General features: G+C 33.4%; 2 protein-coding genes across 4 annotated transcripts in view; one reads left to right on the top strand and one right to left on the bottom strand.

Moving 5' to 3' along the window:
- Positions 1-22,501, bottom strand: part of LOC123701931 (transmembrane protein 165) — a 49,363-nt gene that overhangs the window by 5,628 nt on the left and 21,234 nt on the right. Inside the window, exon 1 of one of the 3 annotated variants that reach the window (XM_045649562.1) lies at positions 20,175-20,520. The exons of the other annotated variants lie outside the window; for them this stretch is intronic. Within the exon in view, the coding sequence (XP_045505518.1) occupies positions 20,175-20,282 (108 nt within the window). The 5' untranslated portion in view covers positions 20,283-20,520. Of the gene's footprint in view, positions 1-20,174; positions 20,521-22,501 lie in introns of those variants that run through there. 3 annotated transcript variants of the gene reach the window in all.
- On the top strand, positions 8,970-9,843 carry LOC123701932 (trypsin-like). Its single transcript, XM_045649564.1, has one exon. The coding sequence runs from the start codon at positions 9,026-9,028 to the stop codon at positions 9,824-9,826; it is 801 nt and encodes a 266-aa protein (XP_045505520.1). The 5' UTR covers positions 8,970-9,025; the 3' UTR covers positions 9,827-9,843.

The following is a 22,501-nucleotide window of genomic DNA, read 5'->3' as shown; positions in this document are numbered from 1 at the left end:
ATGAATTATTTATACTTACAAACATTATCATGGTGACTAATTTATGACACAAAAATACTTAAATATACACGTCTCGTTTCCAGTAAACTAATATCTTAACGATGTGTTTGAGTTTACATTTTTATTCTTATCATAGGTGGAGATTTGTATGAATGAGGTTAGTAATATTTATTTTTATTTAAAGTCTGCTTTGTTATATTGTTCATTTGTTTCCATTACAAATGATAAAGCGTAGATACATCAGTTTATAAAAAAATCTTACAAGAAATTGTGAACATTTTGATGACGATAATTTCAGGGTTTTAACTATTATTTTCCAAACCTGACAAAACTAAAATGTGTCTAAATATTCTGCATAGTCTAAGACCAAACTATATAATTTGTATAGGTACTTATCCTTACGAAAATTTTAATGTGAAAGTGTGTTATTTTAGCTTTTTATATTTCTTCTATTTTTCAGTAAGTATGATTTTTGTATATGGATATAGTATGAGGATAACGAGTGACATAGGCTACTTTTAACTACGGTAAATCATCTAATTCCCATAGGAATTTCCTTTACCACTTGGGAAAAGTGAAGTCCCATGTCCCTAATCGAATTTCTTGACAAATAGGTAGGTAGTAGCCTTCTGTGTCCTGCAAGACCGAGACATTTTTTCGTCTCCACCGGAAATCGAACCCAGAACCTTTCGATTCTACGCTCACGCGTCAACGCGGTCGGCGGTCAGTATAAAGTTCAAGGTTCGTGAAAAAGTGTGTAATTAAGAGAACAAAGCCCCACGAATCGCGTGCAATACCTACGCGATGGAAAAAGTTGCGTGAGCTGCTGAAAATAAAGAGTTATGGCTTAATTGCATTTTATATCGTACACGTAGTTGGTATTTAGATAGCGTTTATATACCTTTGATATCCATACTGGTTTTTCATATAAACTCAAAAGGAAAACCCGCTTTCTTACGTTATTTACTTTTCATTTTGGTTCGAAAATAAATAAATAAAACAGGGGAGTTAAAAAATACCAGGTGCTCTTCTCTCATAGTAGGTAAAGTAATTTTTTAATCGGTCGAATAGTACATAATGAAAGATGTACATCATCTGATACTGATATAAAATCATACCTATTCAATTAGGTATTCTTTACACGAAACGTGAAATTTTACAAAACGCCTAATAACATGTTTTTAATGTTTCCACTTTCCAGATTGTAACAAAGTAACCCATAGACAACAAGACACATACAATAGTTATTAACATTTTTTTGAAATCGATATCCTACTAATATTCTAAGCGCGAAAGTTTGTAAGAATGTATCGATATTGTATCCTACACTAAAAAAAACTGAGCGGATTTAGATGAATTTCTAAAGTAATGTACCTAGGTTCCTTATACAATAGAATAACGCATGAGCTTGATGTACATAGGTACATCTTTATAGAGAATTCTATAGAGAAATACTTGATTTTGCCCACGGGTGACACCGCGCGGTATAACTAGTAATCTATAACCAAACACCTATCATACCACCACTTCTCCATACCTTATACTATGAAACTAACGACGCTATGTATAAAAAAATTGCTTGTAAAAGAACCATTTACCAGTTTCATAAATCAAACTCAAACATTTATTTATCAGACTTCTTCTAGAAGCACTTTTGAATCGTCATAACATATTTTAACACTTACAACCGATTCGTAAAGCTATATCTATGAATAAGAACCGGCAAGTCATGTCAATATAACATTTTAATTTAACATAATATATTTAACTACATATCATAATAATTATGCCAAAGAACTGTCCTGTGGTTCTTAGGCGACAACTTTCCATGGATTTTCATCATGCAGGTAATAGGCACTCTGAACTAGTACATTTTTATATCGTTTCTATTACCCTATACAAACTGCCCTAATGGTATTATTTCACAAATTGCTTCATGTGCACAGGCGAGTGACGCAAATCCTTCACCTTGTGGTCCCGACCTTGGTGTTGCTAGCAGACTTCAACAGACGCTATTTTTACCGAAATAGTTTTAGTGTTTGCAAAGGAAGAGTCTTAAAAAGCTTGCTCTTTGTTGGAAATATTTTGATTTGGATAGAATTTTTGTTTAGTCCTGCATATCAATAGTAAACACACATTTCTATTATAAATTCATATGGTCACTTAGGCCAATAAATTTGAATTCAATTTGAATAGATCTAAGGGTAAGTAAGGAGGAATCCTTTTTTTCCTCTGTAGTAGGCTGTAGAGATGGTCTTGGTTTTAACCAACCAACCAAGCGGTTTACCGCAGTTGTGTTTTTTTTAAGCTATTGCATAGCTTCTATCGCGGGCCTTGAGCGCAGGGACCGAATCCAGAAATTGCGTAACAAAAAACCTCACGCTCCCCACTCCGACAGGCACGGAGGCTACCGTGGGAGTCCCCGAGTGCCACACGTCTTTTTTTCTTTTTAAACAATTAGCTTAACAATTATGAATAATAATGCTGCATTGAACTGCAGTTGGTTGTTAAGGTATATCGAATGACATTAAATTGGACTTGGACCTTATACAAAATGAAGGCACTAACACGGCAAATTGACGAACAAAAATTTCTTACCACCAAGTCAAAATGCAGAACATTATGTAGTATTTATTATTGATATTTTATGTCCCGACGATGATTATAGCATCTCGTTTATTATTAATTTCATTTAAAGTACATTCAAGAACATTACAAGATTTTATTATTTTCAATCAAAATAACCGCATTCGATCATCGAGATATATGTACTACGTACTAGAGAGGTTATTCCAAACAAAAACATTGCGCGCGGCCGATGTGGTGGGGTACGTGTGGAACGAGCGAGGCGTGGCTTCAAGTTCAAAGATTAAGCAATGCGTGCAGATGCGACACATTGTGCAATCTGTTTACTCGGTACTATCTGGTGGTACTGATACTAGGGAATTAATAAAAAGAGGATTTTATATTAAACTATGTATTTTAATTTCCTTTAAATAATATCAATTTAGTAAGCTTTTGTCGTTTTGTGTAGTAATCAATAGTTTTATCAGTTTTTGCTTCATGATGTAATCGAATTTTGGAGTATTGGTTTATAATAGCCCTAATTAAATGGATACGTTGATTCAATGTTGATGGCGTTTACGTATAAGAAACTCACATTTTGAAAAATCTCACGTGAGATTCGAGGATGGGGGAGGGGGTTGAATAAAATCTCACGACATCTCACCAGGGGGGGAGGGAGGGGCAGAAAATTAAAAAAAAACACCTCACGTAATTTATGGACGCCCCCTTACTTGATCACAATTTTTGTAACGAATGTGAAAGACGAAACAATAAATACGCAAAGCGGCTTTTACTATAAACGGAACTACATTTAAAAATATACCTACTTTATTTATTGAGTTATAAGGTTGCTTCCATTCTGTTTATTTATATTCTCAAAAACATCAATCGCCGCAGAGGCGGCTTGCGACAAAGGCGGCTTGTGTCAAAGGCCTCGGCGATATCATTTAAGAACATAATATTATGTACTTTAGGCAAACTTGTAATAAGATCTATTTTACTTTCTTATGCCCGGTTCCTATATTCAACGGATCGTCATAGTATCAAAGCTACTATCCGTTTTTCTAGAACTAACTACGAGTCGTTATTACCGTTCCACAATTTTATTTCTTGACGTGCTGTCGACGGACATCCGTTGGTCATAAAAATACCGAGCCCTCTTCACTCACAGATTTGCGTTTCGTTATAAGCCAAATTGAAATTAAAATTACACAAAATTCAGGACAAAATAAGTTAAATATACAGTCGAATTATAAACTTTAAGAATAAAGTTTCTTATTAATAAAGAACTAATACTAAAGAACTATATATTTGTACACATCTGCGTGATAATTTTCCTTCTAAACAACCTAATGCGTTACACAGAAAGCAAAAACGGAACGTTTTTCTCGCGCACGCGTGCATTGCTTGTCAGTTGTCAAATTATTGTCATTCATTGTTGATTCATTGTCAAGTTTTATAATTAAAGAATAAAAATACAACGACGACTGTTTATATATTTATTAAATATGGATATTACGCCGGTAAGTACGCCTTTATATTTCTTCTTTAAAATCGTCTGCCGCTTACTTTTTGCTTCGGACACTCTTAAGTTAAACATAGGTATTTCTGTTACAGAAATCGAAGAAGGATATGAGTAAAGACGAGGTTGCTCAATTATAACCAGTAAGGAGACTAATGCTTCTACGAATAAATTAAAGGATGAATGTTAGTCTTCGTTGACCAACACATTTAATGCAAAAAGTGGTCAAATACCAGGAAAACTTTTTATTTTCAGCCAAAAAATTCAAACATAATAAGGATGATGGACAAATATTATGAAGAAATAATTGAAATACTGAACACACAATAACTAATTAATTTTTGTATATTATTAAGCAATATAATATCTAGACACACGGTAGAAAAAGAATTTGTTAGTGCTAAATGTAAATCTTATGTAAAAAATGTATTTAGTTCAGAGAGCCTATTACAGCGTTAAGGAATATAATATGGAAGATGATAATCGATGGAGGGTTGTCGCGTAAGAATCACAGGACAGTTCTTTGGCATATATTATGTAGTTACATATTATTATTATGTAAAATTAAACTGTAATAAAGAAATAAAACTTTTATTCCATTTTATTATGTACTTTTATTTATTTTTTATTATTTACAATACAATGTTTAAAAAATTGATTTCTACATTGCAAACATAGACATATAATATCTATATATATACTAGTGGTCCGCCCCGGCTTCGTCCTTGGTACATGTTTATGTTTTCTTTCCATAATAACCATCCTCGTACTTCAAGGAATATTATAAAAAAATAATGATAGAAATCGGTCCACCCGTTCACGCGTGATGCCGTGGCCCGTGACCAAGGGAAATAGGTCTGCCACTGATATCGATATTGTGCCTAAAGCATAGAACCTCAGCGTCAACAGTAATTGATGTTATGGAGATACCCCATGATTCCTGAAATGACAACATAAATTAGGTATGTAATAAGGTTAGACGTGTTTGGTATAATATTAATGCCTCCGTTAAACTAACCTGGCTCCTTTTATTCGTACGTCTGGATAAATTTCAAGAAGTAATTGTTCTACAGATTCTTTATCAAGTCGAAATCTCAATTGAAATTCGTGAGAATCCAGGGTCGCAAAAAAATCCACTCCTTCTCTATAATATATATACTCTTTCACGCCCACTATCTTCTTCCGAAATTCGATATAATATTAAACACTTCTCTATCACTATCTGAACTCCACATTTCGATATTGAAGCGGAAACAATGAAATAGTAAGAATTTAACCGCCCGAAATCGACGGGTAAACAAAATGCTATACGAATAGTAACTTTGACAGCATAATGACGTTAAAAATATTTATAGGAACGCGATAAACTGTCTTCTCCATACAATATGCTTACCGTTCGTTAATAGTAACCCTCCCATCCGTCAGTAGGAAGCCGTCGGTAAGTTGCTTGACGAGACGTTTTTTATAGGAACGATTTTCGCTTACGCTTGGTTAATTATACTACTATTCGTAACTAAAACGGATCGTTTTTCAAATATAGGAACCGGGCATTATTAGTCCATTTGACAAGGATATTGGGTAAGATACCTATTGGAATAATTTTATTATTATGTATGTACTTATTAAATCCGCGAATAAAAAAAATTTTTACATGCGAATATAGAAATTGGGTCGCTTTTTTTTAATCCGCGAATAGTGAAAACGCGAATAAAGGAAGCGCAATTAAGGAACTTTTACTGTATTAGTTTCTGTGAATGTTGTGTTTATTTGTAATTGTTGTGCATAATAATTTATAAATCCTATTGGAACAACTGTTGATGAACCTTTTTTTAATAAATAAAAATAGGTAAATAAATAAATATTACTTAAAATAACCTACCTACCGTTTTACTTTGCGTAGTTGGGTAAAAGTATAAATATTTAGGTACTACACCACGGTAATCTTTCCTAGTATATATTGTATATTCATAGTTAAAAAATCCAGTTACATTTTTTTAACACTCATCGATAGTGTCACGTCTGTGCTGTTAGTCTATGAAAAATGGCGCGAAACGCAGAACGCGTGGTGATTTTTCGCAAAATGATAACTAGACATCGGATTATATGCACTAACAAAATGCCAAAATATGCATGCAAATATGCACTAAAAAAGGCCGAAATATGCACTAAAAACGACTGATATGCCTAAAATATGCACATAAAAATCAAAAAAACCTTTATTATTTTTATATATTTAAATCAAAGATTGTACAAAAACATTGAAATTTTCTTGAAATTGAGTATAGTTTTTGTGCCAATATACAATTAAGCATTTTTATCAAATTTTCGAGCGCAAATTTGTGACGTTTGTCACCCGCGAGCCCAGTGTTGCCACCTTAACCCTTTCCGGGCTAAATCTAGCCCTTTTTTGGAATTCAACCCGTGTTTTACGTTTTTAGCCCCAAAAGGGTAATCTAGCCCTATTTTGAATGGCTCAAAATTTACTTAAAATGGAGCCCATTTTGTAATTTTTTGCCATTTTACCATGCCAAAATAGGGTTTGTTTACTCGCTGAGCGTTCTGATTGGCTAATAAAGGTTAGTCGACCAATCAAAACTCCCGCTACTTAACGATTTATGCACGAAATATGCACGATTGGGGAAAAAGGCTAAAATATGCACTAACGCCGTAATTAGAGAGTTTTATGCATTTGCATATGCAAATATGCAAATGCATATAATCCGATGTCTAATGATAACAATATTAGTAAAATGCATGACTTACTCATAATAAGGAAACTTACTGGTGAAAAGTCACTCCTCGGGATTTGTTTGTATTATGGGAACTGTTAAAACAATTAAGAGCTGTTAAGAGCAATAACACGACGTGTTGACGCGGCAAGCGGGGGGCACAGTCCGGCACAGACTAAAGAGACTTGTGATTCTTGCCTCTAGCTCGTGTTAAAGAGAGTGTAGTAGCGATCGCCTCTCTAGTACGTAGTACATATATCTCGATGCATTCGATTTTATTACCATTACACTTTTGCAACCGAATATCGTCATGAACAAAATGATTTTGCTCTTTTTATTTATAACCGGCGGTGAAGCGGCAAGACGGATTGTGGCAAGCAGAGATGCATATTTAAACGAATTCCCTTTTGCAGCAAGTTGGGGCATCCTAAATAGAAAACTGAATAAATATAGACACATATGTACATGCTCTATTTTATCTCCCACGTGGACTTTATCTGCTGCACATTGTGCGTATGTATTGACGAATATTTCAACGGTAATAAGATACAGTTCACATTTACCAGCGGTATCAGGAATGTACAGCACTGTTCTTCAAATCATCACACATCCAAGATACCAAAGGGACACTTTGCCGTATGACATCTGTCTCTTGAAAACAGAACCAATAAATATAACACAATACGCGACGATAAGTGCAGTCGATCACACAACTTTGATAGGCCACGAGGCCCTCGCTTTAGGATATGGAATAACAAATGACTCAGCGACGTTACATGATACAATGACACTGAATAAACCGCTGCAAGTTATGAATGCCCTCCTGACTCGATGCTCAAGTTATGAAGAACAATTTTTTACATCTGTATGTCTTATGCCAAAATGTCACGAAATAGCTTCGCTGACACCAGGTGATTCTGGAGGGCCAGTTATTCATAAATCAGGGGTAGTGGGAGTGAATAAAGCGATTACTAGGATTGTGCACACTGCGAAGGCTTTCAAAAAGCATCACAAACATTATATGCCATTCTCTTCGTCAGGTATTATTACTGTTGTCAGTTCATTTATAGATTGGATTTCGAGTGTTACGTCAAATTAGTGAAAATTTTCTTTAGTAATGAGCACCTCGTTTTATTAGCACCATCATCGGCTTCATCCTAGAATTTATTCTTATGTTTCAGCTAAACTTATGTTAACTTTGTTGTATCATTTTCAATCGTTTTGTGTGTTGACAATATCATACATAACATTAACAATACTTATATGACTCGTAAATTTTGATGTTGTGAAAAACATGTTTCTATATGAACGAAATAAAATATATTCCGCCTGCAAAAACATGACAATGTGAAATAATGTTACTGTGATGCTTTTACTCCATATCACCTCCCCAAATGACATTATTTCCCAAATACATAGCTTCATGTGGACAGGCGAGTGACGCAAATCCTTCACCTTGTGGTCCCGACCTTGGTGTTGCTAGCAGACTTCAACGGACGCTATTTTTATCGAATTAGTTTTAGACTTTGCAAAGGAAGAGTCTTAAAAAGCTTGTAATTTAAATTTGCTCTCTATTGAAAACATTTTGGTTTGGGTAGAGTTTTGGTTTAGTTCTGCATTTCAAAAGCAAACACACGTATCTATTACAAATTCATATGGTCACTTAAAAGTATTTCTTGATATTTATAAATACATGGAACACGCGAATTTCTTCAAAAGTGGACACTAAACTTGAACTCAATTTGAACAGATCTAAGGGAAGGAGGATATTATAATTTATAATTAAGTCACAATGCAGAACATTACGTAGTACATAACATTTTATGTCTCGACGATGATTAAAGCATCTCGTTTAATATTAACTAGGTTTCCGCCCGCTGCTTCGCCCGCGCAGTCAAAGAAAAACCCGCATAGCTCCCATTCCCGTGGGATTTCCGGGATTGCGTCATTTTCCCAGGATAAAAAGTAGCCTATGTCCTTTCTCTGGTATCAAAATATCTCCATAACAAATTTCATGAAAATTGGTTCAGTAGTTTAGGCGTGATTGAGTAACAGACAGACAGACAGAGTTACTTTCACATTTATAATATTAATATAGTATGGATTTCATTTGAAGTACATTCAAGAACATTACAAGATTTTATTATTTTCAATCAAAATAACCGCATTCGATTTTATTACCATTACACTTTTGCAACCGAATATCGTCATGAACAAAATGATTTTGCTCTTATTATTTATAACCGTCGCGGACGTTGAAGCGGCAAGACGGATTGTGGCAAGCAGAGATGCATATTTAAACGAATTCCCTTTTGCAGCAAGTTGGGGCTTCCTAAATAGAAAACTGAATAAATATAGACACATGTGTACATGCTCTATTTTATCTCCCACGTGGACATTATCTGCTGGACATTGCGTGGATGGATTGCCAAATAATATTTCAACAGTAATAAGATACAGTTCACATTTACCATCGGTATCAGGAATGTACAGCGGTGTTCTTCAAATCATCACACATCCAAGATACCATACGGACACTTTGCAGTATGACATCTGCCTCTTTAAAACTGAACCAATCAATATAACACAATATGCGACGATAAGTGCAGTCGATCACACAACTTTGATAGGCCACGAGGCCGTCGCTTTAGGCTATGGAATAACAAATGACTCAGCGACGTTACATGATACAATGACACTGAATAAACCGCTGCAAGTTATGAATGCCCTCCTGATTCGATGCTCAGGTGATGAAACTATATTTCCATTAATTACAGTATGTGTTACGCCAAAATGTGACGAAATAGCTACGCTGACAAAAGGTGATTCTGGTGGGCCAATTATTCACAAATCAGGGATAGTGGGAGTGACATCATGGGGCATGAGGCAGGTGAATACTAAGAAGTCTTTTAAGAAGCATCACAAACATTACATGCCCTTCGCTTCGTCAGGTGTTATTACTGTTCTCAGTTCATCCATAGATTGGATTTCAAGTGTTACGTCAAATTAATGGAAATTTTCTTTTACAGGAAGTTCACTGTTTGGTGTTCTTATAGTGATATTTCTTTGTGTTAATTTATACATAATTGTATTATAATGACTTACATATTATTTGATTGATAGATTGTAAATAATTTTTATCAAATAGAAGATATTGTAGGTACTGAATCGTTACTAATCGGTGATAATAGATATTGATAAAAAATATCGCAACTAAACACAAGTAGTAGCAGTAGTAGATAATTTATAAATAAATAACTGCTAATTCGACTAATATATTTCAATCTTTAAATACACTCACTTTTTTAGTTTTATATATAAATGAAACGCAAATTCATCATCATTCGTTTGGTATAAGTGCTGATTTACACAGGGTCAGTAGACAAGTCAGTCGCGGCGCCGAATTTCGGCGCCGCGACTGACTTTAACTGTTTACATAGACTTCAAGCCTCTGTACTGACTTCAAATCTGTTTACACAGGGTTTTTTTTCGGGTCAGCACTGATTTGCCTCGAATTTGTAGTCAGTTTCTGACCCTGTGTAAATCAGCACTTAATATCAAGAGGTATACTAGCTTTCCGCCCGCGGCTACGCCCGCGTTTTCAAAGAAAAACTTGTTCCCGTAGGATTTCCGGGATAAAACCTATCCTACGTCCTTTCTCGGGTATCAAAACATCTCTATACCAAATTTCATGCAAATTGGTTCAGTAGTTAAAGCGTGATTGAGTAACAGACAGACAGACAGCGTTACTTTCGCATTTATAATATTATTTATATATATTAAGACTAGCGGTCCGCCCCGGCTTCGCCCGTGGTACATATTCACGTTTTCTCTACATAAGAACCATCCTCGTACTTCAAGGAATATAATAAAAAAAGAATTAAAGAAATCGGTTCAGCTGTTCTAAAGTTATGCGCTTACCAACACATTTTGGGATTCATTTTTATATTATAGACTAGTGGTTCGCCCCGGCTTCGCCCGTGGTACCTACATGTTTAAACTATCCTATCTCTCAAGTTGGATCGAACTGCACATGGTGTGCGAATTTTATTATAATCGGTTAAGTGGTTTAGGAGTCCATTGAGGACAAACATTGTGACACGAGACTAGCGGTCCGCCCCGGCTTCGCCCGTGGTACATATTCACGTTTTCTCTACATAAGAACCATCCTCGTACTTCAAGGAATATAATAAAAAAAGAATTAAAGAAATCGGTTCAGCTGTTCTAAAGTTATGCGCTTACCAACACATTTTGGGATTCATTTTTATATTATAGACTAGTGGTTCGCCCCGGCTTCGCCCGTGGTACCTACATGTTTAAACTATCCTATCTCTCAAGTTGGATCGAACTGCACATGGTGTGCGAATTTTATTATAATCGGTTAAGTGGTTTAGGAGTCCATTGAGGACAAACATTGTGACACGAGATTTATATATATAAAGATTATGGATATAACACTACATTATAAGGTAGGTATTTTAAAACAAAGTCGCTGTCGATGTCCGTTCTTTTGTATGCTGAAATCTTTGAAACTACGCAACGGATTTGGAAGTGGATTTTTAATAGATAAGAGTAATTATTCAAGTGGAACATTTAAGAATGCAATTTGTCAAATTTTAGACAAAGTGAGCGAAGAAGCGGGCGCAAGAGCACTGACATAGACCTAGGGACTACGATCGAAAGCTCTATATCTATCTCATCTATCAACCTCAAATTTTATTTCGATATACAAAGCGGCTAATATATGAACTATCATGAATGCAAAAAGGAATGACGTTTAAAAACAACATACACAGATGATGTAGTAGGGACTTTTTTGCAACAGACGTGTTTATATTTTTTGAGGATAACTATTTGCGTGAATCTTGAGAATGTTCCAAAGTTTTTTATGATTTCATTATTAGTTTTGGCCTTGGTTTGTGTTTCTGTTTATAACGATTTACTGCTACACTCAAAGATTTTAAATCGTGAAGATCTTTATTTTATTTATCTAGTAGCTGTACCAGGAAACATTGTTTTGTCTTACTCTTATCCCTTAGGGGTATGAAAAATAGATGTTGTCCGATTATCAGACCTACCTATGCACACCAAGTTTCATGAGAATCGGTCAAGCCGTTTCGGAGGAGTTTTACTTAAAATAACGTGACACGAGAATTTTTTATTTTTATTTACTACCACATTACACATAATCCAACGACAAGTGATTAAAGGGTTCTTTCCAGAACATCATTTAGTCGTTAAAAGGAATACAGTGTAAGTGCCTTAAATGTTCTATAATAATTAAGGATTATAATTTAGTTCGAAACGAGAGGTTCTTGAAGTGAAACTTCTTTAGGCGCGGTGAGAGTAAAATTTCAAGTTCGCATCATAGCACTACCTTCACGTCATGGAGTTAGGCGACGATTTTAGTATCTTTGAATCTTGCCAAAGAAGTTTCACTTCTGACACGTGTGCTCGGGCCACACGCTCCTTTTTGTAATCTTAATATATATAAATCTCGTGCCACAATGTTTGTCCTCAATGGACTCCTAAACCACTTAACCGATTAGAATAAAATTCGCACACCATGTGCAGTTTGATCCAACTTGAGAGATAGGATAGTTTAAATCTCAAATCGTTTTAGAGAAAGCGGGCGAAGCCGCGGGCGGTAAGCTAGTATTATTATGTAGATAAATACGTTCATAGATAATACGAATCTTCTACCTGCATCAGATTACGATACGAAAATAATCTTTAATCTTACTTTGAGCAAACGATACGATAAATGATTTATGCGACGAAGACGACAAAACAATTAGGTACTTGCAATATTCCCTTGCTTCATTTACATTATCGTGCAAATACCTTATCCCGTGTAAAGTTACATCAAAGTTTCAGAAAATTAAGGTAGATATTACAGTTTGTTTTGTTGTCACCGAGTGAAGTAAATAATACGCAAAAATTATGAAATTAACATTAAATTAATTTCACGCTCGTCTAGTCTTGAACCCATGACCTATAATAATTTATTAGAGACGGAGAATGGCTGAGCTTATTATATGATATTTGCGTAAATAGTTTTTCTGTCACCATAATATTTTTATCCAGGTGCTTTTTCTTCAAATTCAAATTAAATTTGTTAATTTAGAACATTAAAAATATACAATGCAAAAACTTTATCAACGATGGCACCCATAAAAGCTTAAATAAGCTGTGGCACAGGTGCCAAAACTAGGAATTTAGAATATCTATACATACTAATATTATAAAGAGAACGAATCTGCTCAAAAGTGCTGGACGGATTTGGATGAAACTTTACAGTACGGTACGTCATCAGAATAACACATGAGCTATAGAAATCTTTGAATTTGCCTTGCGGATTCGCTTGCGGGTGAAACTGCGAAGCACAGATAGTCTTCAATATACAGACAATTTGTTTAACAGTTTAAATAGCAATCTTAATATATATAAATCTCGTGTCACAATGTTTGTCCTCAATGGACTCCTAAACCACTTAACCGATTATAATAAAATTCGCACACCATGTGCAGTATGATCCAACTTGAGAGATAGGATAGGTTTTATCCCGGAAATCCCACGGGAAAGGGAACTATGCGGGGTTTTCTCTGAAAACGCGGGCGAAGCCGCGGGCGGAAAGCTAGTATATAGATAAAATATACATGTTGGTTGTCTCGTAGCGTTTATCATCAGATAGAAAGGCGAAATGTCGATTAGATGCTTGATAATATCCTGATATTAGGGCTTTGTGGGTTGTTGGTCCCGTGGCTTTGCAATCTATAGAAGTACTTGAGTCATATTTGTCTTAATTTTCTTTCATAAACGGTCTACTACTAAGATCATCATCTTTCTAGAAGTAAAAATGGTAATATGTAATGACGATTCAAATGTGCTTCTAGAAGTCTAATTGAATAAATAAATGTATGAATTTGAGTTTAAAAATGGAGGAAAAGCCTTCAACATCATTTGACCCAATCCTTGTAGGATTTTTCATACTCAAAAGTATCAACCATAATTGATTCATACTTTTCAAACTACCCTCCATTCAAACAAAGCTAAACAACAAAACTAACATTAAAGCCATTCAGAAATTTAAATCGCGATTTTCATTCACAATAAAAATAAAAACAAGATGACGTAAACAAAACATTGTTTCGAGTTCTCTCAATATGTTAATTTTCTACTATTAAAATGCTAAACACCAACCTAAGTCTAGTTTGAGCACGTTGCACCCGCGTCCTTGTTATCTAGGACCTAGGTGAATTCTGCACTAGCTGACCACACTGGTTCGCTTATGGAGTTGCACAAATCCTACTACGAATACTTTTTGAAATGCTACCTAGGTGGTTTAACACGTTTTACGACGAATCTATACTCATATTATAAAGCTGAAGAGTTTGTTTGTTTGCTTGTTTGAACGCGTTAATCTCAAGAACTACTGGTCCGATTTGAAAATTTTTTTCGGTGTTAGATAGCCCATTTATCGAGGAAGGCTATAGGCTATATATTATATCATTACACTAAGACTAACAAGAGCAACGCAGCTAGTAAGTTTTAACACAGTTTTAACCAGGAATTGAAAAATCAGCCCCAAATGATTGATTTCCTATTTGTCATGTATCTTCTTATAATAATTTCGTTTGACGATCAGAAAAGTGAAGTGAAGAAGATCTCTCATACAAAATATCTAGATAATAATCAATATTGAGACTAACCAAGAGCATGTGCGACTTCTAAGTATCCAAACCAATTCATTGAACTTTACACCTTCGAAACCTACCACCTACATGTATATTGAATACACTACAACAGCCCTTCCCAACCTTGTCCAAAGGCGGACCCCTAAAAAACTTATTCGCAGTACTCACATAGGTCAATCGATATTATTTTAAAAGTAAATTGAACTCCAATGCAGTATTTTTATGTGGAATAACTTAGCCATCCATCACTTGACAGATTATTCCATCTCAAATCTGAAATATACAAAGTCCGGCCGTCAGAATAGTCTGGTCACTAAATGCTTTCGTAATTTTCTAGATTTGTCTGCGGACCTCCTGGGATATATGCTCGCGGACCACAAGTTGGGAAAGGCTGACAATCTACAAACTAGTATGTATGTTATGAGGCATATGTAATTACTTATTGTTTTTTAACAACAATTGTTTTTTTTTAAGTTCAATGTTCCAATAGTGATGTAATATTTTCTTGTCGCTATAAGCGGTGGTAACAAAAAATTTGCAACACACAAGTGTTAAAACATATAACTGGTTTTTATTTGACTGTACATGATTGTATATAGCACTTAGGTACTTGTTATAGCGTTAATTATATATGTGTTTACAAAACCGTTTGAGATGTTTTCATATTTTCATTCCACTCAAACATTAAGACTAGGTACTTATATTTTTTTTTTCTATGAATATTGTAAAAAAATTATGAATGACTTGTATTTTTTTAATATAAATTTATGTTTGTGTATTTTTGTATTTTTTGTATACCCTATCTACGTAAAAATTAATTATAAAAGTTAAAACAAATTTATATAAATAAATGCTATTTTATTGTTATTTTCGTTTTCCATATTTTAAATATTCCACATAATGTTTTACTCATTTAACGATATTAATTGTATTAATCACTGAATTACAATTACAGTATCATCTATATGGGATCTATATCTATATGGGATCTATATCAATGGGACTTTTTATAATACAAAAAATATATTATAATAATATATTTATAGTACAATTATTATAGTACCATGCATTTTATAAGTCGAACTATTAGACGAGTTACCTAATGAAGAATGTTTATAATAATTACTAATTGCATCCACATTGTCTCTCAGTCAACATTTCAGATTTTAATGGCCAATATTTGTAACCTTGAGAATAGAGGCACTTTTGACTTTTAAGCAATATTAGAAAGCTGAAGAGTTTGTATGTTTGAACGTGCTAATCTCCGGAAATATTGGTCCTATTTGAAAAATTATTGCATACCAATTATGGCTATTATAAATAGATGTTCTTTATGCGGTCTTGGGTTTAATAACTTCAACAAATACAATAGGTAGATAATACCGGAAGGAAGTTAGCGCGGAAAGTTTTTTTTTTATTATTATTAATATCTCAAAAAATTGCTCCTTAAATGCTCCATCAGAATCTGTAATTGCTCCACTTCTATAATTATTAGTTTATTTATAATTAATTTAAAAAAAAATCCAAATACTGAAAACTTGATTTCCCTATAGAATGAAAAATATTCACTTTTCATAAAAAATTTTTTTCCAAAAAAATTGCTCCCGATTTGCTCTATCAATTACAAAAAAAATTATTTAATTTTGATAATTTTTACAATAATTAAACTGAAAAACTATGTTTGCGTAGTAAACTACTGCGCTGTGACGTCATCAATTATTGTCGTTGCGACGCATAAGGGCCATATTTACATGTATCAGCACTGCAGCGATATGTATAGACCTTAATGTTTATTTTTTCTTATTTATATTATTCACTAGATTTCCGCCCGCGGCTTCGCCCTCGTTTTCATAGGAAAACCCGCATAGTTCCCGTTCCCGTGGGATTACCGGGATAAAACCTATCCTATGTGTTAATCCAAGTTACGGTCTATATGTGTGCTAAATTTCATTGTAATCGGTTCAGTAGTATTTGCGTGAATGAGTAACAAACACACACACATCCTCACAAACTTTCGCATTTATTATATTACTAGCGGTCCGCCCCGGCTTCGCCCGTGGTACATATTTCGCAATAAAAGGTAGCCTATGTTCTTTCTCAGGGTCTAAAGATTGTCTGTGCCAAATTTCATCAAAATCGGTATAGTAGTTTATGCGTGAAAACCATACATACATACATACAAACCTTTCCTCTTTATAATATTAGTATAGAAGTATAGATTAGTAGGATGGTATTACTTAAAAGGTTATTAATTATTATCATGTAATTATTTGGTTCTGATCACAGATCACAGAAACTAAAGGGTTCTGATGATAAGAATAATAAGAAATAATTATAATTTTTGTTTTATTGAGTCTTCAAGTTAGGATTGCAGGTTCGAATGATAATAATTTTTGTATACCATCGTATATATTACATATAACATAATATGGAGACATTTCATCATGTCCACAACAATATCAAGGTTAGTAATCAATTATCATCAAAGTATTAAATCGGTAATAAGTAAGTATTTTTATAATTGAATTTGAATTTCTGTTTACTATAAGAAAAATTAATAGGCACTTTTTATTTTAGGGTGTGAAGGGATTCAGTCAAGGAGTTTTAAATTATTGAAGAGTGGTAATTATTTAGAAGTAGGGTTCGCGAAAAAATTGAGCCCTACTTTTATATAATCACCTGAAAATTTTTCACTAGAGTATAAATAATAAAATATGTGCTAATTATAAAGAATTTTATTTTTGACAAAAGGTTTTACATACAAGACATAACTGCGTTAAAAACAACCGACTTCAAATTTGCACTTGCAACATTTACAAATACAGACAAAAATGCTCATAAAATAAAATATTGGGCCTATCCTAATAAAATTTTTATGGGACCAATTCGACACCATCCCGCATCGAACAAAAAAAGAATCACGTAAATGATTTATTAAATAATTCACAAAACACGAAGATTGAATTTGATATTTTTGGCTTTATAAATATAAATTTATAAATATAAAGAATATAAACATTCGATCACGAAATTATGCGGGTTCGAGTCCCGCCTCGTGATCGAATTTTTTCTATTCTTTATAAATTTATAAAACACGAAGATTTTAAAAATGTAACCAATGAACACAATCAATATTAGATTAATTGTAATGGTGTATAAAAAGTATTATGTCCTATGGAATTCTACTATGGGGCAGGGCAGCAGATATAGAAACTATATTTATCTTACAGAAAAGAGCCATTCGCTCTATATATAATTTACGTGCTCGGGACTCGCTAAGAGATCTCTTTAAGAATACTGGTATCCTAGTACTGTACCATCACAGTATATATTTAATAATATTTTGCATGTGCACAAAAACGCCGACTTACACACAAGAGTAGGAGATAAACACTGTTATGGCACAAGGAACAGAAATAAAATTGAAATGCCATTTTACCGGTTAGCCAAAGTTAAAAATTCATTTATGGGTCTAGGTCCCTAAACTCGTACGTTTATTAGTATTATTAAAACTTCAAGTAATTATCAATTAATTTGTGTTCAAGTTGCTATCGTTTGCGTTAGCGGGAACTACCTATGCGGGTTTTCCTTTGAAAACGCGGGCGAAGCCGCGGGCGGAAATCTAGTGAATAATATAAATAAGAAAACATAAACATTAAGGTCTATACATATCGCTGCAGTGCTGATACATGTAAATATGGCCCTTATGCGTCGCAACGACAATAATTGATGACGTCACAGCGCAGTAGTTTACTATGCAAACATAGTTTTTCAGTAAATTATTGTAAAAATTATCAAAATTAAATAATTTTTTTGTAATTGATAGAGCAAATCGGGAGCAATTTTTTTGGAAAAATTTTTTTTATGAAAAGTGAATATTTTTCATTCTATAGGGAAATCAAGTTTTCAGTATTTGGATTTTTTTAAAAATTAATTATAAATAAACTAATAATTATAGAAGTGGAGCAATTACTGATTCTGATGGAGCATTTAAGGAGCAATTTTTTTGCAAAAAAATTTTTTATGAAAAGTGAATATTTTTCATTCTATAGTGAAATCAAGTTTTCAGTATTTGGATTTTTTTTTAATTTATTATAAATAAACTAATAATTATAGAAGTGGAGCAATTACTGATTCTGATGGAGCATTTAAGGAGCAATTTTTTTGCAAAAAAATTTTTTATGAAAAGTGAATATTTTTCATTCTATAGGGAAATCAAGTTTTCAGTATTTGGATTTTTTAAAAAATTAATTATAAATAAACTAATAATTATAGAAGTGGAGCAATTACTGATTCTGATGGAGCATTTAAGGAGCAATTTTTTTGCAAAAAAATTTTTTATGAAAAGTGAATATTTTTCATTCTATAGGGAAATCAAGTTTTCAGTATTTGGATTTTTTTTTTAATTTATTATAAATAAACTAATAATTATAGAAGTGGAGCAATTACTGATTCTGATGGAGCATTTAAGGAGCAATTTTTTTGCAAAAAAATTTTTTATGAAAAGTGAATATTTTTCATTCTATAGGGAAATCAAGTTTTCAGTATTTGGATTTTTTAAAAAATTAATTATAAATAAACTAATAATTATAGAAGTGGAGCAATTACTGATTCTGATGGAGCATTTAAGGAGCAATTTTTTTGCAAAAAAATTTTTTATGAAAAGTGAATATTTTTCATTCTATAGGGAAATCAAGTTTTCAGTATTTGGATTTTTTTAAAAATTAATTATAAATAAACTAATAATTATAGAAGTGGAGCAATTACTGATTCTGATGGAGCATTTAAGGAGCAATTTTTTGAGATATTAATAATTAAAAAAAAAAAACTTTCCGCGCTAACTTCCTTCCGGTGTAGATAATGTATATTTAAAGGCGTGTACACAATCATATAAAGCCGCTATTGTGTTTTATCAATGACGATATGCGACAGGTATACACATCAGTTCGTTAATAACTAGCTCAGACATGTGGCTTCGCTCGTGTCACATGAGTAGAAAAACGTCTACTCATGTGCTCGTGTTATCCAGAGAAAAATAAAATGAGTCTATCTCAAATTTCATCTAAAACTGTTTTAACGTGATCTACTAAGAAATATTTTTGATTGCAATTTTAGTAGGATTTACCTACTAACTTTCGATTTCTTAAATGAAATTTTAATTATTTTATGAGAAATATATCTCGATTTTTATCCACTGTGTATAAAACAAACCAGTTTAAAAAACTCTAGATCAAAAAGCATCAAAATAAATTAATTAATAATTACATATACATATTTAATTTTAGTTACAAGTAATGTGTACAAACATTATTTCATGTTTTATGATGTTTTTATTTAACTACTAAATTTTATTATTTTATTATCATTAGCATCAGGACCAAGGTGATATAATTGCATCTAAGAATCCACGACAAGGACAATTTTAACACAAATCACGGCAAATTTACTTAGCATTAAAGACTATGTGAAATTACTCCCAATCGTAAATATCTTATTTAATCTTCAATATGATACGCTAAGTGTTAACATTCGATAGAATAAACAAGGCGATCATGCAAAACGAATAATTGTTTCGCACATACAATGCCATTATTATAACCATACACGTACATTACAATAATTGCCGGCGTCACAACACATACAATTGTTTTATAAACAAACCTTCATAACGAGACCGACCAGCCAGGACCTCACTCCCGTCTCCTCCTCAACCATAGACACGGTTGTAGAGGGAAACTCCGTGGTCCAATCCGTGTAATTCATTTCCATGGCTTCGACTTTCGCAAATTAAAAAAAAAAAACTTTCGCGCCAAAATCACAAAGCACAGAACACGAATGAAAAATGGAACGCGGTCGCGTCTAAACCGGCACTGGCAACCGCAGGACGCCACATAGCTACGTTTGATAATTTATCTTTACCACCTGATAATTTATTATATAGTGGATATTATATTATCATTTTCGTGTCGATAGCACGCGACCAAACGCTTAACTGTACGCGGGCCGACTACTCGTTTAAAGGAAAACTGTGATGTTAACATTCAGTAAGTACACTTGCCCACTTGGGCACTTATTCCAACGTTAGAACTAGGTTGTTACAACATAGCTAACCTATGCGGGGAATATTAATTATTTATATAATCTGTCATCAATGTTTTTCGAAACAGGTTTGCAACTTTGCTGTTTTAAAAATAGTATATCGGGATTTATTTGCGAGCTGGACGCAGTGCACGCGTGTCGTGATGAATGAACTAAATATAGACAAAATTGAATATTTCTATCACCTATTTTTAAAACATTTTCTCCTTACGTACTAAACGTATAAATAGAAAAATATTAAAAAAATATACATAGTAGGTGGAAAATAAAAAAAAAAACAATAATAAACATAAGAAGTTGGAAAATAAGGAAAATTAACGGAGCTTTTGCGCGCGATTTTTTTAAAGCTACATTATTGAAAGGCTGAGGATGAATGAACGAAATTTAAAATACACATAGACGGTAAACACTTAGGGTAAACATATATTTATTCTTGTTTCTAAACAATTTTATCTATATTAGTCAAATAGCATCTCATTTACCTGACAACAAAGTTAAACATCACGATAACCATTAACTATTATAATATTTTTGTGACAATTTTTTTTCGCGAATAAAAGATAAGATATATTCACACTTGAAATAAAGTATTCAGCTGATAAGTGCATTTACATTCGTCAAGTTTATCAGTTATTTGCGACAGTCACACATTTTCATTGTGCATGCTTCGACGCTGCCGTGGTAGAGCCCTTTTTTTTTATAGTGAGGAAATCTTCCAAAGATACCCACGGCCCCCGGGGAAGGAGCCGTGGGTTATGTCGGATTCTTACCGACTAAAACCCCACTGTGTTCCGTCGAGCCGCTTTAATGATGGGGCCGCGGGTATTGATTAGAATTCTTCCGGGACTCCGTGGTAAAGCCCTAGCCGGTAGAGGTTATAAAGGCATACCTTTAATACTACAAATTACAAAATAAAGAAGCACATTTTTTTATATTTATAACCCTGACTAAACTCAAACTGAAACAATATTTATTAAGCTATTGCATACCTAGCTTCTATCGCGGGCTTTGAGCGCGGGGACCGAATCGAGAAATTCCGCAACGAAAAAACCTCACGCTCCCCACTCCGACGGGCGGAGGAGTAGCTTAAAGGCATAGCATGCAATAGCTTTACCGCGGCAGTCCCCGAGTGCCACACGTCGTTTTTTATTCAATTAGACTTCATCTAGAAAGTGAAACACTTTTGAATCGTCATAACAATTTTTTTACATTTACCACTAAGGAAGTGGTTTTTTACATTTACCACTAAGGTATAGTAGTTGTATGAAAGCAGCATCAATACATCCCGGGTTCAATGAACGGTAGAGATAAAAAAGAACGTATACAAAAGGTATTACATATGAATTGTATGTAAAGATTATTATCGGCCAGTTTAAATAGATAGGTAGGTATGTAATGCATTTTCATCTTACGGTCTTACCCCATATGAGAACAAGGGATTTCACTTTTACAACTTATCCGATATCAAATGATAAACGTTTACAAAATTTACTGAACTCTTTGATAAAGTTTAGTAAAAAAATATTTTTATCCAAATAACACGCAAGCGAAGCCACAGGCTTTATTGTATAGTTACCTACTAGAGTTGTGGACACAAGCTTTCCATGTGGGTCAAGGCTGTATCCAATTTATGAAATTATTATTTTATTACACGGAAGGATATTTGTCAAGAAAATTAGTATAATAATGGAATTAAAACAGAAATTTGGCCTTCTAAATGTATATCTTCACGAAATAATAACTAATACAGAAGAGGAAAATTTAATTTTCTGTTTGTTTGTTTTTTATGTTTTACCACAGATAATATTCTAACAAAACTGGTCCGATTATAAAAATATTTGTTGTGAAAGCTAAATGTTTATCGACTAACTTTGGCAATAGTATGTATT

This window comes from Colias croceus, chromosome 22 (genome assembly GCF_905220415.1).
Source record: "Colias croceus chromosome 22, ilColCroc2.1".
In the NCBI taxonomy this organism is placed as follows: Eukaryota; Metazoa; Arthropoda; class Insecta; order Lepidoptera; family Pieridae; genus Colias; species Colias croceus.
This window is presented reverse-complemented; position numbering and strand designations above follow the sequence as displayed.

Excerpts from the sequence above, each read along its gene's own strand:
- LOC123701932 (XM_045649564.1), top strand. The coding sequence starts at position 9,026 with ATGAACAAAATGATTTTGCTCTTATTATTTATAACCGTCGCGGACGTT.